General features: G+C 43.9%; 2 protein-coding genes across 20 annotated transcripts in view; one reads left to right on the forward strand and one right to left on the reverse strand.

Annotated features, from left to right (window-relative positions):
• The window catches only part of GGPS1 (geranylgeranyl diphosphate synthase 1), a 53275-nt gene extending 41333 nt beyond the window's left edge, over positions 1-11942 (reverse strand). For 2 of the 17 annotated variants that reach the window (XR_013956621.1, XM_080615691.1), the window contains exon 1: positions 11786-11838. Coding sequence is in view for 3 of the 17 variants with exons in the window: in XM_080615687.1 (XP_080471813.1) it covers positions 7118-7184 (67 nt within the window). In the remaining 14 variants the exon portion in view is untranslated. Of the gene's footprint in view, positions 1-1045; positions 1185-6176; positions 6265-7117; positions 7211-11129; positions 11231-11785 lie in introns of those variants that run through there. The other 15 variants (XR_013956623.1, XM_080615696.1, XM_080615689.1 and 12 more) reach the window with 14 other exon arrangements.
• Positions 11943-12205: 263 nt separating this feature from the next.
• ARID4B (AT-rich interaction domain 4B) overlaps positions 12206-17152 on the forward strand; it is an 88564-nt gene continuing 83617 nt past the window's right edge. For 2 of the 3 annotated variants that reach the window (XM_080615736.1, XM_080615735.1), the window contains exons 1-2: positions 12206-12500; positions 13642-13703. In XM_080615736.1, the coding sequence (XP_080471862.1) occupies positions 13698-13703 (6 nt within the window). In that variant the 5' untranslated portion in view covers positions 12206-12500; positions 13642-13697. The remainder of the gene's footprint in view (positions 12501-13641; positions 13704-17152) is intronic. The other variant, XM_080615734.1, reaches the window with a different exon arrangement.

A 17152-nucleotide genomic window follows, 5' to 3' on the forward strand; every position in this document is an offset into this window, starting at 1 on the left:
ACACATCCTAGTGGGTTACCTTGTTATCTCATTGTATAAACATCAACTATATCAGTTTTAAACATTTCACAGTAATACGAGAAGTGCACATTTACAGTTACTATATTTAGTTTTGGCAGTTTAATTAGTAAGTGATCTTGACTATGTTGGTAACATGTACGGATCAACTTACTACTGAAAGTAAACCCTAGTTTGCTAGGCATGTTGATTTTGTGTATGTAACAGATTAAGAAGTTTCAGTTTGACTCATTATTAGTTGAAGATATGGATATTTGTTGAAAATCTATTTGTCTCCATTTTTAGGTCTTTCTCCTGTAGTACTCTTTACTTGCTACTGAGAATTTGTAAAACACAAAAGTCCTATTTGATATACTTAGTAACTCTAAAAAAAATCTGAACAGAACATTCTGAACAGAACTTTCCAATAATTCACATTTATCTTACACCCAAGAATTCTACTTAAAAATAATAGGATTTGTTCTGCTTTGGCTAAACCTAGTTTGGTGGAGCCAAGCAGTCACCCTGTTTCATAGGAATGAAGGATCAAAACTCCAAGTTCAGTGTTAAAACAAGCATTACTGTTTAATCCAGATTCATTTTACATAAAATTTTAATAGAAGTTAACCCATTGATGTCAGCTTTCTTTAATAAATTGTTAGGAGTCACATACTGATGATCAATATGAAATAAAGTCACTCCCTACCCATACTGAGACAATGCTGCTCTGAACTTTGCGAAACTCAACTATGTGCAAGATCTTCAAATAACTGCAAGACAAACAGCTCTGCATATGTAGCTCACATCAACAAGGCACCTGGAATAAAAGCTTTAAATTCCAGTGCAGTGCAACCTAGACAGTGGGTTCCATATTACTCAAGATCTACTGAGACACAGCTTAAGGATTCTGCAATATTAGTCCTCATGTTGATGATGCCATCTTGCCCATAGCACTAAAGAAATTTCAACAGCTGAATCTCTCCCTAAGGCTTCTCTACTGCTGTGTGACCAGCACATACAGAACAGAATAATAAAAAGGGGTACAGACTCACTTGCAGTGATACACCATAGAGAAATTGGATTGAGGATATTTCTTTTTCTAATTAAGTCACCACCAGGTAAGCAACAGCTTTGTGGTTTGGGCTTTTACTCCCTGGCTCAGAGGGCTTCAATTTTTGTCTCAATTCTCAAACATTTCCACTGCTTCCTGTCACCACCATCTTTTGGTTTCTATTAGAAAAGAATAACAAAAGGTGCTTCTTATTTCATAGAATGGTATTGATTTCTGGTTTCAAAAGCCTAAATGCAGAAGCCTCTGTTCCTTGCCACACCTTTCCTCTCCTCACACTAGACAGGGCAACAATACAAGGACACTAGGACAAAATTAAAAGGAGTAAAACTTAACACTGGCAGAACTACCCCATTTCTTTGGTGTTATGTGTCACACTCTGTTAATTATTTTAGGAAGGCTATTGTGAAACTGAAGAATATAGAGGTCTAACTTCTAAAATTAGACACTACCTACTGTATAGAACTGTAATAATAGACATAACTGCATCAAGCTTTTATTACAGTTATGCTAAATGCATTTTTTTAATCTGTTTAAGATCCCAATATTACCCAAATCAAACAGTAACTACAGAAAGATTTTCTCATTAGAAATGCTGGGTGGAAAAGGTGAGGGGGAAAAAAAAAATAAATCAGAATGTAGCAGATTCACTCTGATGAAATTCCTTCTACAAATAAGAACATAAACCCCTTATCTTTGAAATAAAAAATAAGTTAAAGATGTACTGAGGATAATCCCTCCCAACTCTTCAGATAGATGAGATGCTTCTATAAAAAAGAAAAATCAGCCCGACTTACTCTCTATATGCACAATTGTTCTTGTGACAGGGTATATATCCAAAACCCACAGACTTCCAGCTCTAGACATGCTCCTGATTAGTACTTCACTCTTGCCGCAGCAAAGTGACCACAAATTATGCTGTTAGGGCAGCACCCCACTTGATAGCGAGGGTACATAAAAGGGCTAGAACAGCTTGGGAAAGAGCAGAGGGACTATTAACCTAGCTCCAATTAGAGCCTCACCAAGCTAATTCAACTTATTACACCAGCAGAAAACTCTTTTTTGCTAGGTTAGCTTTCTGCCAGCTTTAGATACTGAGTCAGCTTATGAAGTGAATCTGCCAGAGTTAGTACAGGATAAGCAGCCGATGCTGAGACAGAGGAAGGGAGCACTGCCCTTCTAGAGAGAGCAAACTATTACCTTAGCTGTCTTGTACACTTCCACATTTACCTCTGTCCTCTGATGGATTAAGGCTAAATGGATAAATTCCCCAAGCAGACCTCCCTACACAGCTACAAAAACACTACAGCCAGCATAAGTGAACTGCAGAAAGACAAGCAAAGAGAGCAAGCAAAGAGAGCAAGCATATACATTTCTAAACCTGGGCAGCCACTTGTGACAGATTTAAGGTCACTGTAGCATTGTCTAGCTTAACTACCCCATTCAAAATAGGGTTAACTAGTCCAGGGTTGTGATCCTGATTTTTGCCTTGTTCCTCTCCTCAGGATCCAGAATGCCACCATCCCATGGTCACTGCAGCTAAGCTTGCCTCCAGTCTTCCACTCCTAACCAATTCTTTCTTGTTTCTAAGAGTGAGATCCAGCACAAAGCCATTCTTCAGCAGCCCCTTGATCACCTGTGTCAGCAGTGGTCATTGATGCATTCCAGAATCCTCATGGATTGCTTATACCTTGCCAGTTGCTGCTTCTACAAGATAATGAGTCTAAGCTAAAGTCTCTCATGAGGACCAGTGCCTTTAAATATGAGGACTCTTCCAGTTGTCTGAAGGCCTCATCTACTTCTTCCTGCTCAGGTAGTTTGTAGCAAAGACTCACTATAGTGTCATCCTATTGATCTGCCCTCTAATCTTAAACCACAAGCTGTCAACAAGCTTATTGCCTGAAGGCAGAGCTCCATGCAGTTAAGTTGCCCTTTCACATAAAAAGCAATTCCCACCCCTCTTTGCCCCAGATTGTTTTACAAGGCAGTCAACATCCATTGCAACACTCCAGCTGTGCAAGCTATCCCACATCAGAAACCCCAATAAAACTGCAGCCCTGTAGCTGCATGCAGACCTCTAACTCCTCCTGTTTATTCCCCATGCATTTGTGTACATGCACATCAAAGAGGCACCCAGTCCTGCATAGTCCCTGCAAAACAAAGTGAGAGCTTCTCCCATCATGTTGTCCTGTTCATACTTCCTTGTTTGAGTACATACACCTAAGATGGGCTGCCTTCAGCTCTGCACTGTTGATTACAAGATGTTGCTTTTTCCCCATCAGCCTACACCATTTTGTTTGGAAGTTCACCGTTTTTTTACTTGACTGTGTGTAGTCATTCCCCTATACTGTAATTTTTAGTTTAAGTCCTTTCTCACCAGGTTGTTCAGCCTGTTTGCAGAGATTTTTGCCCTGACTTGGGTAGGTGGATGCTATCTTCTCCTAGTAGTCTTTGACCTATAAACAGAGTCCTATGGTCATAAAACCCAACTAACCACTTGTTGATATGCAGGATCTGTTTGTTCCTCTTAATGGTGAGGGGAACAGGGTTGAGGGTAATGGAGAAAAGCCACCTGGCTTCCTGTGCCCTTGGCCCTCATTCCAAAAGCCACATAGTGATACCTGACAAGCTCTAGGCATCCTCTTGCTATATCCATTAGTGCTCAAGTGGAAGTACTGCAGGGTTAAGTAGTCTGAGGGTGAAACACACCTTGGCAGTTCCCTTATAGCATCCCTGATCCGAGCTATGCAGAAAAAGCAAATCTCCCTAAGACAGAAGCTCTGTCCCTTGCAGGAGTCAGTCTCCCCACTAGTATCGCTGCTGCTCAGGTGCTGGTCTGATGCTTTGTTGTATATAAAGCTCCCAGCTTTGTGTTTTCCTTCAGTGCACTAAACCTATTTGGCAACTGCACATCTGCTCAAGGAACAGCAATCTTTCTCCTAGTGCCAGAAGCCATCAGCTCCGAGTCTTCACCATTGTGGGAGTCTCCATTTCCCCATGTGACATGCACAGACTGGTCTTGCCCCTCCTTCAATATACCTGGATGTTTCAGGCTCTTGAACCTGCAAGGTCTTGCTCTTTTTGTTATTTCTGATGCTGTGCAGTCTGATGACCCTCTTCCACTGCTTCTTTGCCTTATGACACATTTTCCACCACTGCACACACCTTTCAGGGGCAGGGATATCACTTTCTTCTGGATCAGTGGGCTCCCTCAGGCATCTCTGCAGCTCAGATACTCAAGACATACAGTCTCCCTCAGGAAATTTGCCCAAGTTGAAGCCTCTGATGTGCCAAGTGTAGTTGTGCGAGTGGCAGAGATCATGCCTTCTGGTGCTTAACTCCTTCACCAAGCTGATCAAGTTCAACAGCCCAGAAGAAAAAGCTAAAACTAGTCTTTATTGTTTGGCTTGCAAAAAAGCCTAGGAAAGATCAGCCAAGACCAGAGGGACATGAAAGGAAAGATGTACAGTTATGAATAGGATCAGAACCTATCCCTTTCAAAAGAAGGCAGTTTTACTGCAGCTGAAATTTCACATACTCCTTAATGCTGCAAAACTAGCTACTGGTGTTAACTCAGCCACTCTGAGATAAGAGAGTTATCATAAGCATGAATCAGGCCACTTTGAGACAAACCATACTGGAATTTGTGAAAAATAATTCTGTTTATTGCACTTTGTTTACAAGACTAAAAGTCACAATACTAGATTAAGTAGAACACTGCTATAAACTAGTATGGCAATGCTCTACTACAGTGAGATTTCAAAAGAGAAGTTACTATTACAGAATGTGTGTTCTCCCAAGCAATAATTTTGGCTAGTGAAGGGATAAACAATTACCTTACTAGCAGTTAAAACAGCAACATAGGAGGAAAAAAAAACCCCACCACAACAAAAAACCCCCCACACAACCAAAAACCCTACCACCTTAACCCTAGTAGCTTCTCTATCCTACTGCTGTTGAAGTCAAAGAAATAGACAAGCTTAGTTTAAGTATCATCCCCAAACTCTAACCATCAGAAGTCCTATTTCATTAATCATAGAGTAGTTTGGGTTGGAAGGGAGCTTCAAAGGTCATCTGGTCCAAACCCCTTGCAACAAGTAGGAAAATCTTCATCTAGATCAGGTTGCCTAGCACCACATCCAGCCTGGCCTTGAATGATTCGTATTCATCCATACTTGGCATAGCTGACTTTGGGCAAAGCCAGCGTTTCAAAAATAGTAAACATCCACCTATAGGACTGTAAACCCTCTCTGCTTCACCTGTCACTCTGTACAATCTTTCCACAGATATACAGGTATTTCTGCTTAGAGAGAGGTATATCTTACCCTTCACCTTCTCCAAAAGGTAAACTAAATTAGGAAGAGATCATGTTAAAGCACACGATCAGATTTATGATACTTTAGCAGGATAGAATATAAAACGCTTGCACTATCAGTAGTATAACATTATATAAGCCATCAGTTTAAAGCAATCAGGGTTGAACTCAAAGTATAGAAGTTTAGCCACAGAAGTCAAGGTGGAAAGGTTTAGTGTATATCCTAGATGCATAATTTAAAGCGAAAGCTAACTGAAGAGCTATTGGTCAAGCACTTTTGTCTATGGAAGCCTTTTTTTGAGGGGGGGGGCACTTTTTGGTTGTTGTATATTTCCTATAGGAAGCTGAGCTTTTTTTGCTGGTGCCTACAATAGCTTAAGAAAACTGTTAGCAACTAAAGATACAGAGGTGTTACAATATACATTGGTTATATAAGATAATCTAACCAAACAAGAAGTACATTTAAAGATAGTGTTTGAGGAAAGTAAGTTTCTTCAGGACCAGCTCTTAGAAAGATCTCTAGAACATTGTAGGCTCATTCTCAAGGTATTCTCTAGCAAATTCTCTAGCAAAACTAAGTTCGACATACCCAAATAGAATACACTGTGAAGATACGGGAAATGAACTTTCTGGCATTAAAAGGACATGTTACTGCCAAATTCTTTTCTTATTTTTCAACTCATGGAGTACTAACTGTCAAGTCAAATAAAAATCACTAATGTGGACAAGACAATCCTGAATATTTGCAGAGATCAATAATTAAATTACACACAGGTATAATGACTTGGGACCCACCATACTGATATACAGGTCTTGTTGCAGATGTGCAAAAACCACTGTGCCTGTGATTCATTTTGCTACATGTCCAGACAAAGTCTTCTCCCTGGTCAGATATAATTTTGGTCAGAATTATTTTCCTTAATATTTACCGTATTTTGGATCTTCCTTAACTCCACCAGTATGCAATAAAAGCTGGACAGCAGACAATGATGCAATAGTCCCAGTGGCAAAGTAGTTTCACTAGTATTTTTACAAAGTTAGTCACTTTGACAGATTATATGGTCTTCCTTACACTTTAGGTGCACAAGTAAAAGCCACAACAAGCAATCTGACTTTTCAAAGAGGCTTCTGACATGCATATCCATACAGTAGTTCTTTATCAAACTGCGCCCTGAATTCCGCTAAAATATGCACCATTCAAGACTGAAAAAATAACCTAAATGTGTTTCTAGTGACCTGATACCACACACAGACTGGCTGATTCTCTGGCAAGTGACACCATCCAGGGACAGCTGAAATTTGCTGAAAGAATACCTGGCTCTATACATACCAGCAGAACAAATTACACAAAAGAAACACACACTTTCAACAAAAATGAAAACAACCCACAGGGTCCAGTACAGAAAGCTGATAAATTCAGGCTGATGTTTTGCTATTTAAGAATGGGTTCAAATCCTTAGCATTTGCCCTTTGCAGTTGTAAAAAGTAGCAAGTCCGCTACTCTGAAGAGAGAACAGAGTAACTGAAAAACTACTTAACACTGCAACAGACTCAAGAGCTATTGTAGCAATCTCAAAAAGCCTGGTTCTACAAGAGGAAGAAAAGAACAAATACTGAAAAGTGTTACTTTTAATTACTCTTCAATCCACAAATCAAGAATGGATAAACTTCTTGGCTTATACTTGCTATGAAAATGCTTTTGATATTTAAGAACAACACAGTACAAAGAAACTTGCCTGGCAGTTGAAGTAAGTACTGGTATGGCTCTAGGATTCTTTTAGAAGTTTCATCCATCCCATCCATTTCTTTATTTCATAAGAGGTAGTTCACTGTTAAAGAAAGTGTTATTTAACACTATTAAGACCAAAAATTAGAGAAGTAAAAAGCAGATGCATGCATCTTTATCATGCATTATTTTAATAAAAAGTCAGCTGACTTCAAGGTTAGGTGCGAATACTTCAACTTTGCACATGACACCTTCAGTTAATAAAATTTTCCCAGATTTCATTTAGAAAAGAAACAAGCATATGTACTAAACACAGTTTTCTTCATTCATGAATAGTTTAAACCAACTCCTGGACTTTGTTTGCTCTTTTATGTATTGAAGCACTCAGTATTTAAAACATCAGCATTTGCAGCAATGAAGCTCCACTTTAGAGGAGACAGCACATACAAAACCTCATATGACTAATCTGATTAGACCTCCTTAAATGCTTTCCCCATAAAAAAGTAGAGATGCCTAAGAGCAGAAAAATACCTCACACCAAGGCAACTTCAGTAAGTTGTACACTAGCTTCAGCCTTCTGATAGAATTCTTCAGTCCTGCTTCAGAAGGCAGAACAGGAATATACCATTTTCTTATCTCTGTTTCAGCATAAAGACATCTTTATACGCTTTCCCATATACTATCGACATAATAGGCTTTTATGAGCAATCTTTTACAATCCAACCCCTACATAGCTCAACAATTGTCTATTGATTATGTTTCAGTTCACATAACTTTGGTCATCTGTATCTGCATTTTTTCCAGACTCTTTTCTGTAATAGATTTTCTGTCCTTTCACCTCTAGCCTTCCTTGCTGCACTGCAGATGCAGCAGCTCAAAAACAACTCTTCTAATGTCATTTTAAGACAGGAACTGCAGCAGGAGCATAAAGTCTCATGCTACTTCAGCATGATTTCTCAGCTACTTAGACAGCGTCTTGGAAATGATGTGCTTTTTGCCGCTGGAGCATATGAAAATTAGATAAATTATCCATAAAAATATTTTAAATTGATATTTATAAGCATGGACTGATGCATTTTTAACATAGTTACATTAAGGGGGGTGGTTAACATGAATAGAAAAAACTACGTTCCACACTTGCTCAAAGTAATCCAGCAGTACTCTCCCATCAAAAGCTCAGATGATAAACATTAAGATCACTGCTTCCTCTTAAGCTACCTGGACAAACTGGTGTTCTCCAGCATTCATGACTTTTCCCTTTCGTTATAGCTCTACCAGTTCCTGTTTACTCCTGTTCCCACCCTCTACACCCATAAGTATATGCAGCAGTCCAAAGTTGGGATCTGCACTGATAACCATTTTCCAAACTTAGGTTTGGATCAATTCCTTTATTTGCTTCAGTGCATATGTTAATCAAATATATCAGCACTTCAGGGGCAGGAAAGGCTATTTAAGCAAACACAGCTGCCAACAAAATGCTCGCAAGACTGCACCTTTTGGGAAAGCTTTGCATAGTTTCTTAGCAGTAATGCCACAATAAGCAGTATAGCCTTTCCACCTTATCCCATGGTATGCCAGCACAACTGGTAACTAGCATGGTCAGGCTGTGTCAGATTTGACACCCTTGATTCCCTGTTTTGTTGTCAGCTTGCTGGTATAGTTGAAGCAATAGGAACTGCTTTTAAGCCAGCTGGGAGAGTCAGCTGTCAAACTGTACCCTTAAATATCAAAGATAAGTCTCAAATGATTTCAGTGAGGAAGTGAAACCAAAAAGATTATCATAGTCTAGCCTCAGATGTTAAGCATAAAGAAACTGGTAGAAATGGATATAATGACACTATCAAACTCTCCTGTGACTATTATTTGTCAAAAAGCCACACAGTGGTTTAGAATTGAAAGTGATCCACTGGAAAGAGATGCTACGGTTGGAATTGTTCCTCTATAAATTTCTGCTTAAAAGTAGGTATTAGAAGTCCTTCCTCTCCCCTCAGCCTATAAGGAGGTTTCTTGCCTGTCTGTAGGACACTAAGACAATATTCAGATTCCCAAACTAACATGAAATTCTCTAGTAGGACACGGCATCAAACTAAATATTTGCATCTTCTGGTACAAAACTAATAGTGGTCTACCCAAAATGCTTCTTATGAGCAGAAAATCAGTCAGGCGCTTCTCCCACAAGTGCCAAGGCTTTTATTTTTTTAAATAAAAGGGAGGCAAAAAAGCTCTGACAAAGAGTGCATTGTAACTTAGTTTTAGTCACTACAGTTAAACTTTTCTAGACTACTAAATTACCTTTAAGTGAAGCAATAGGTAACCTCCACTAAAGAAAAGAGAAATGGTCTGATTATTCAGACAGCTACATGCCTAACACATCCACCCAAACAAGAACAGTGAGCAGAACCTCCCCAAAGCTTACCCAAAGAAACAGACACTTGATAACTAAGTAAATGAAGCTGCTCATAAAGGTTTGTAAGCATGAATACCATGATAAGAAACTTGCAATATAACTGCTGTTTGCACAAAGTTATCACATTTGACACACTTGGGAAATGCTTGATATTAAGGGTTTCCTGCCTAGGTGACTAACCAATTTACTACAGAAGTTAGTGTTGCAGAAAGAAAGTCTTCTCAGTAAAGACATTTAGAGACAAGATCTCAGTCAGCACTGGGGGGGAGGGGGGAGGGGAAGTAAAATTGCCAGGAGTTAATCAATGAATGGGAATGTTAAAACCTTTTGTCAGTGAAAGCGAAAGAATTGATTACATGTGCACCTATTCAAAGGATTAAAGCAGTTAAGGTCATTTTGCCTTTTAAAGCAGTACACAGACTCGCTGCATTTCAATTCATATGCATGACTAAGTTACTTTTCCAGTTATTTCTCAGTATCTCCACATAAACACATAGAACAGCTGCTATGGGCACAGGCCATACAATCAGAACAGAGATCCCCTAGAACTGTCTTTTAGACTGCAACGAACTTCCTCTCTAATGATTGCTTTGAAAATACACAAGACACTAAAATAACATGGTGACATGGGCTTGGACATAAGTTGGAACGACTCTAAAACAATACCTGAAGCTGTGATCAGGAGTTTTTTAGAGAAGATGCAAGTAATATTAATTCTAGGTTATATCACAACAAAAACCTTAATTTCTCATCCTAACCCTTCCAATCTGCAGAATATTCTCCTCCTCCCCTAAATTAGGGGAATGTGATCACTGAAATAGTCCAGGTTAAACAGACAGTTTTTCTAAAAGCATCACCATCTCAGGGGCTACAATCGCAGTACCGTTACACAGCAAAATAAAGAGAGCAGGGAGGTGTAGTTCACAAGGAACCATTCAGAAAGTTCTTAAAACTTCTCCAACAGAGAATTTAGTGCACCGAGACACTGGCTTCATTGTAACCATTGTGTGTGGAAAAGCCCCAAAGAGGTGAGCGCAGAAATGAGAAGGTTTGCTTCAGGAATACACAGACATTGTTGCGAATGTGTATTGTTTCAAAGAGGCTATCAAGGCTCTTAATCCAACCGTTATTTGGACAGGATTCTTGTCACCATAGTCCACATTCTCATTCTAATTAGTAGAGTCCTCTTCACAAGCTCTCCTAGGCTGACACCGAACAAAATCTTGTATTCAACTTAAAGACAGACAACTTCCCATCTGTGGGATGATAGCCATTCACTTTCCTCGAAGATGCAGCTGAGTAAACAAGCGGCTTTTCACAGCTACCATTTCAACACTAACGCTAGAACAGCAAAAACATGCTGTTGCTGGAACTGTGCTTCGATTTTAACAGGATTTCCAGACATAATTGACCATGAACGCTATGGCAGCCGGACAACAATACCAGGGCTGCCCAAGCCCTCGCACTATGGTGTGACTGCACGCAGGCAGGAAGGGATTTTAAGATTCAGGCTGATCCGAGGGTAGAAAACGAGTCGGCAGAAACCGTGACTACTTCTGAATCGCTGCAATAGGCGATGAAAACTCACATTTCACAAAGAAGGTGAAGTTGTTACCTTGCTCGCAGATGTCTAACCCCTGCCCAACACACGATAGCCAACACAACGGACATAGGGTTCATTTTTCGTAGTTCGACATAGAATAGATACGTAACCGCGAAGGAAGCGGCAGAGCCTCTCCAGCTACTCCCACAACGCCAAGGCAAGCAGCCCAGCCTCACCAGCGCCATTTTACATAAAGTGAGACCGAGAGCTGCGGACTCCTCGCTCCCCCTACCCGCTGTCCACCCCCATTTTCTGATCTGCGCTGCCGGCAACCGGGCTCGGCCTCCGCCAAGGAGGCAAGCGCCGCCCGCCGCCAGGCCAGCGCAGCCCCAGCTCCCGAGAGCCCAGTCAGCCCGCCCCGGCAACAGCGCCGCCGCCCGCCGGCGCCGCCCAGCACTAACGGAGGCCGCCGGCCCCCCTTCCCTTCAGCCCCTTTCCGGGCAGCCTGCCAACCCCTCCTAGGCGGAGCGGCCGCGGGACCCACTTCCCTTCCCCCCCTGCCTCAGACAGACTCGCTCTTGCCGCCCATCCCCGCGAAAGCGGGGGGGGGGGAGAAAGACCGGCTCCTCTTAGAAAAGCCCCCGCGCCAGGCGGCGACAGCACCACCTTCCACCAACGGCCAAATAACGGGCAGGCGCGGGGCCCCATCCCGGCCAGCCGCTGCTCACCTCGCCTCCGCCGCCAGCCGGAGCCGCTCCCCCAAGCAGCCTTCGTTCCACGAGTGGCAACAGCCAGAATACCGCCCCCTTCCGCTACGCCGGGCGCCACCTTCCCCTGTTGGGGGAAAATGCGCCACCAGCGACGCACTGCGCAGGCGCCGGCCTGGCCCCCTCCGCTCATTAGCATTCGGCCAGGGCCCCGTCCCCTCGCGACGGCCGCGCGCGGTGCGCCCTGGGAGGCGTAGTCAGCCCGTCGCGCCGCGCCACCTCTCGGTCCAGCGAGGCGCAGAGCGGGAACTGCGTGACCCATGAACCCCCGCGGCGCCGGGCCTCGGTTTCCATCGTGGTGGAGAAGAATGATGTCAGTATTTCCGACGCGGAGGCCAATGGGGATGAGGGAGGGGCGGGCTCTGTAGGCCGGGGCCCAATGTAGGAGGCGGGGAGAGGGGCGTGCCTCGGCCCGTCCGCCCGTCAGTCAGTCGGTGTGGGAGGGGGAGGGGGACCGAGAGGCTCAGAGCCGAGCAGTCACCGCCGCCACCGCCGGGTCCGCGCAGGACGGATCGGCCCCGCCGCGCGGAGCCGCCGCGAGCAGAGCCTTGCTGGAGCGTTGAGCAGGGGCCGAGGGGGCCCGGAGCTGAGAGGAGGCTTCGCCCCGTTCCCTTCTCTCCCCCCCGCCCCGGGTCGGGGGAGTAGCGGGCGGGCGGGCGGGCACCGCGGAACAAAGGTAACGGCGCGGAGCCGAAGAAGGAGCTCCCCCCCCGGCCCTACCGGCGGCGGGTGGGGAGGTGGCGCGGTGCTCCGGGGCGGGGGGACTCGGGGCCAGGCGGCGGGGCGTACGCGCGGGGGGAGGGGGACGGTTGTTTTTCTCCTCGTAGCGAGACTGCGGCGGGACTCGCCGATCCTCCTTCTCCCCCCGCAAACACCCAGCGGCGGCGTGGGGGGGGGAGGGAGATCGGCTGCCGCCTGCGTGCGGGAGGGGCCGGCGGCTTCTTCAGCCGTCTCCGCCGGGAGGGGACGGAGCCCCCTCCTTCACACACACACACACGTTCTGTCTCCCCGCCGAGCAGGTCGGGCCCCTTTCTCCCCGCCCCCCTCCTTCCCCGTCCCCGCTCTCTTCTTTTCTTCCTTTTCTTCCCCCCCGCCGCCTCCCGCCCGCCCGCCCGCCCTCCCTCCCCCCGCCCGGACCCGCTGCGCCGAGCCGGGGAGTTGCGGCTGTTGCTGCTGAAACTCCTGCCGCGGAGTCAGCGCTTTCCTTTATTTGGGAGGGGGGGGGAAAGGGGGAGGAGGAGCCGCCGCGATCCGGAGCCGCAGCCCCTACAAAAGCGTATGTGTGTGTCGGGGGGGGTAGGTGTATGTGCTGCTATCGGCACCCCGCTCTCCCGCTGCGCACACAGGCACTCTTCCTCGTACAATGGAGGAAGAGCCTCCCTTTCTCTCTCCGGCTCCCGCGGTAAAGTGGGGAGGGGGGATCCCCAAGGCTGGGACCCCCGCGGATCCCCTCCTGCCGCTGGGTGCCTGGGGAGGGGCCGCAGCGCCCCGGGGACGCCTCTTGCCACCGCGCCTTCCCCCCGCGGCGGCCGGGGCGGCTGGGGGTGGGTTGTTGTTGTGGCAAGTTTCTCCTCCTCTGACAGAAATGGCGTCAATGGCAGCGAGTGTAGGGGAAGCCGCGGTGTGTGGGAGCCGGAGGGGTAGCAGCGGCCGAGGCACGAGGGGAGGGGGTTAACCAGGAAGAAAGGGGGGATCCGGGGAAGGAAAAGGGGAGTTTCGGGAGGAGCTCAGAGCCCCCACTCCGATCACTGCCTCCCCTCCCCCCGCCCGGTGCGAGCGCCTGGTGCGGTGCCTTAGCGCTTTGTTTTAAATTCCAGGTCCAGCCTCGGCCGCTCAGCCCTTGTCGAGGTTTTTACCGCAGCCTGAGCTCATCATGAAGGTAAAACAGTCGCTTGTGTGGCTGGGAGGGGAAAGAAGGGAGGGTTGCACGATCAAATGCTGTCCTATCTGTCAGTCCATCTGTCCCGACCCCGGTGCGAGGCGAGGCTCTGGTGCAGATCCAGACTGCGGGCTGCTTCATCCCCACTGCTGCGTTCGGTGCCTTAGCTCGTTTGCTGCTGGTGAGGCAGGCTTTGCTTCACCGCGTTATGCCGAGGGAAACTCTTAAGTTCGCTGAGCAGGGGTTGTTCTCCTTCAGAAACATTGTTTGTAGGAGAATAAGGACATGGCTGCCTGGGCCGAGCTTGCTTCATGGAGGAGAAGGGGACAGTCACCCAGCTTGAGAAAGTACCGTTGCGGGGGGGAAGGAAGGGGAAATGCTGGCTATACAACCGTGTTTACTTGAATAGAGGGTAAATGGTAGATTTACGTACTTTCTGTTCATCAGTAGGAGTTTTGTTGAATGAATAATCTTGATATGATCAGGGAGGGGGTGCATGTAAGAGATTCTCTGCAGTGGAATGATTGCTGTAAGGTGCAGAAAGATTTTCAAACAGGTTCCAATTTTCTTTTCAGTGCTGTGTAGAATTCACATACTTCATTGATGCTCATTTTTCTTATCTTAGACCTTTCTAGAGTATTTATTTTCCATCATATTATGCAAGGTTTGTAAAAAAAATTGTATCAGTGGAATAGAATGATCTCTTCCGTGCATAGCAAAGACCTGTGTACCAAAAAGTAGTTTGTAACAACTGGCTTTGTTAGATTTTTTTATCATTTTGCTTACATGTCTTGCTCAAACTGCCATTTATATTATCATGACCCCCATGTAATTCAGCTCCTGATCCTGCTGGGCAGCAGTAAATCTCATTTAAAAAACCTGTAAATCTTATAAAAAAAAGAACTATTACAAACGTGTAATGCATCATCTCTTTGTTATTAATAAAAAGAGCAGTCTGTATGGAGGGTCTTGCACTATCAGAGTTGTACCTAATGTCTGTGAATGAGTGTTATGTAAAATGTGTACCTAGTATTATATTCAGTGCTGGAAATGATACAGACTTCTAATTTCTAGATTGATCTGAATTGCTGAGCAGCAAACTAAGTCTTTTGGTATAGCTGTTAAAGGTCTGGCATGTTTTTGTTTTTTACTCTGGTGACTTAATGACAGTATCTTTAATAAAATCAGGCTTTAAATTCCTTCGCTATGATCTTTCTTTAACAAGTGTTAAGATCTAAGATACTGCACATCTTTCTCATTAGAAGTAAACTAGTTATGAATTTACAACAACAGGTTGTTGAAGTAGTATGATAGGGAGCCTTCCAAATGTGGCTCATTGCCAGGTGGGGATGCAGGAGATGGAAGCAAAAAGAAATAGGAGGCAGCGTAGGGAGCTTTTTTCCCCCGGAAGGAAAAGCACTTATTTAAATGACAGCTAAATTTACATACGTTTCTAATATTCTTTTTCCATGTAAACAAATCTTGAAGTTACCATAGAGATTAGGTTCAGATACTGTAGTTATAGAGTCATATAAATATGTAGATAGGCAGTTGGGAGGATGAGGATATTTGATCACAAGTGGGATGCAGAGTGTTCTGTGAAATAGTGATAGAGCCCCTCTTCAGGCTGAACTGAATGTGTAGCAAATGCTTAAATTTAAAGGAGCAAACACAGAAACCTGTTAAGAGAGCCATATTTAGGGAAAAGCTCCCAGCTTACTTACTCTTTTGTAAGGTTTGTGCTATTGTTGCATTTTTATTTATTTGTAAAGCTGGACTAATTCTGCCAGGGTGTTCAAATGCTAAGTTTAAGTTTGCAGGTTTTGCAGTGTGTGTGTGTGTGTTGTGTTAAACTTGCATATGCTTGAGATAACTCCCACTACCTTTATTTACTGTGCCCTTTAATGCTAAGTGAGGTTAATCTGCAAGTCATTACGTCAAAGCTTTAGTTATTACAGTGAAACTTTTAACAGAATTGTAGCTCAACAGAAATTTCTAAGATCCAACAGTCTAACCAAGACTGATTTTTAAGATTTTAGGAGTAATACTGTTCTCTGCCTGGCTTAAATTTCTAATTTATTTTCTAAGCTTAAAAGGATACAAGATGGTTCAATAAGAAGTGGTAAGGGAGAGTGCTTAAAAGAATAGCTGGGTGTCTGTTCATACCACCACAAGGTACCATTAACTGTACTAATCAAGATACTGCTTAAATACGACTGTATACTTATGTGCATTTATTTTCTAAGTTATTGGAGGAATATGCCTCAAGGACATTTCAGTATGTAAAGGATTTAATGCTTTAAGGCCTAATCTTACTTTGAGTCTGCTGACTACAGACTTGCTGCTGACTGCATGATTGAGGCCTCTGTTTTGATTTATGCCTTGGTCATTCTCTGAGGTGCAGAGGGTTGTGTATTCTGGTGCATAGAGCACTGGGTTCCTTGTCAGTATCTTTGTCTCTTTGGGTAAGCTTGAGTAACTCATTTAGCTCTACTGACTCATTTTTCCCATCTGTGTAGCATAGACGGAATGTTTCTCATTCTTTGTAAAACACAGTGAGGTATATTTAGGAAGAGCACCAAGTCGTATTGAGAGAAGGCTGTAAGTCACTCATGCTCTTGAATTTTGGAACCCTCTGAGACACAGAGGTGGGTTGCCTGCTGAGAGATTACTACCTCCAAAGCTGTTGGTGTAATTGTTCTCCCTGCAGTAACCCAACTTAATCCAGGTAAATAAAGTCCTTTGTATAAGCTAGTAACTATTAAGTAGTCCTCCCATGGACTGCAAAGACCACTTGAAGGCAGTCTTGAAGTACGTCTTACAAGAAGTATTCAAGCCTTGACATAATTGGGCTTGTTATTGTTACGTTCTACTAAATTGGGAACTTTCCTGTGTCGAATGACCTCTGATAATAATTAATACAGGTGTATAGATAATGGTTAGGACAGTTTGTATGTTGTAGTGAAGCTTTTTTTTGTTGTTCAACTTGGGCACTTTCTGCATAAGATCTTTTTGCATTAAGTATGCTTCAGAGGCAGGAAGAATCTGATTATTTAAAAACTAATAGTGTGCCATCAGATTACAACCTATTAAGTAGGCAGCAATATATATAAAACCATTATTATAGTTTGTTTCTATTTTTTTTCCAAAGTCAGGAAATAAACTACAGGAAAGCAGAGTTGCTGCTTCTAAAGAAAGAAACAAACATAAGCTCAGTTTCACCAGTGATTTGAACTCAGAACTATTGTAAATGCTCCTGAGATTTTTAATATGTATCACAACATTTAACTATCACTTGATATTTAAATATGTGAATGAGGGTAATATATCCACTGTAGTAAAAAGTTCACTGCTGACTGGAGATAAAAATAGTGGATATCCCAGAAGCTAGAGCAATGCAATGTGCATTTAGTGATCTGAAGTGATTGTTTAAATGTTTTGATGCTACT

This window comes from Psittacula echo, assembly GCF_963264785.1.
Source record: "Psittacula echo genome assembly, chromosome: 4".
Taxonomy (NCBI): Eukaryota; Metazoa; Chordata; class Aves; order Psittaciformes; family Psittacidae; genus Psittacula; species Psittacula echo.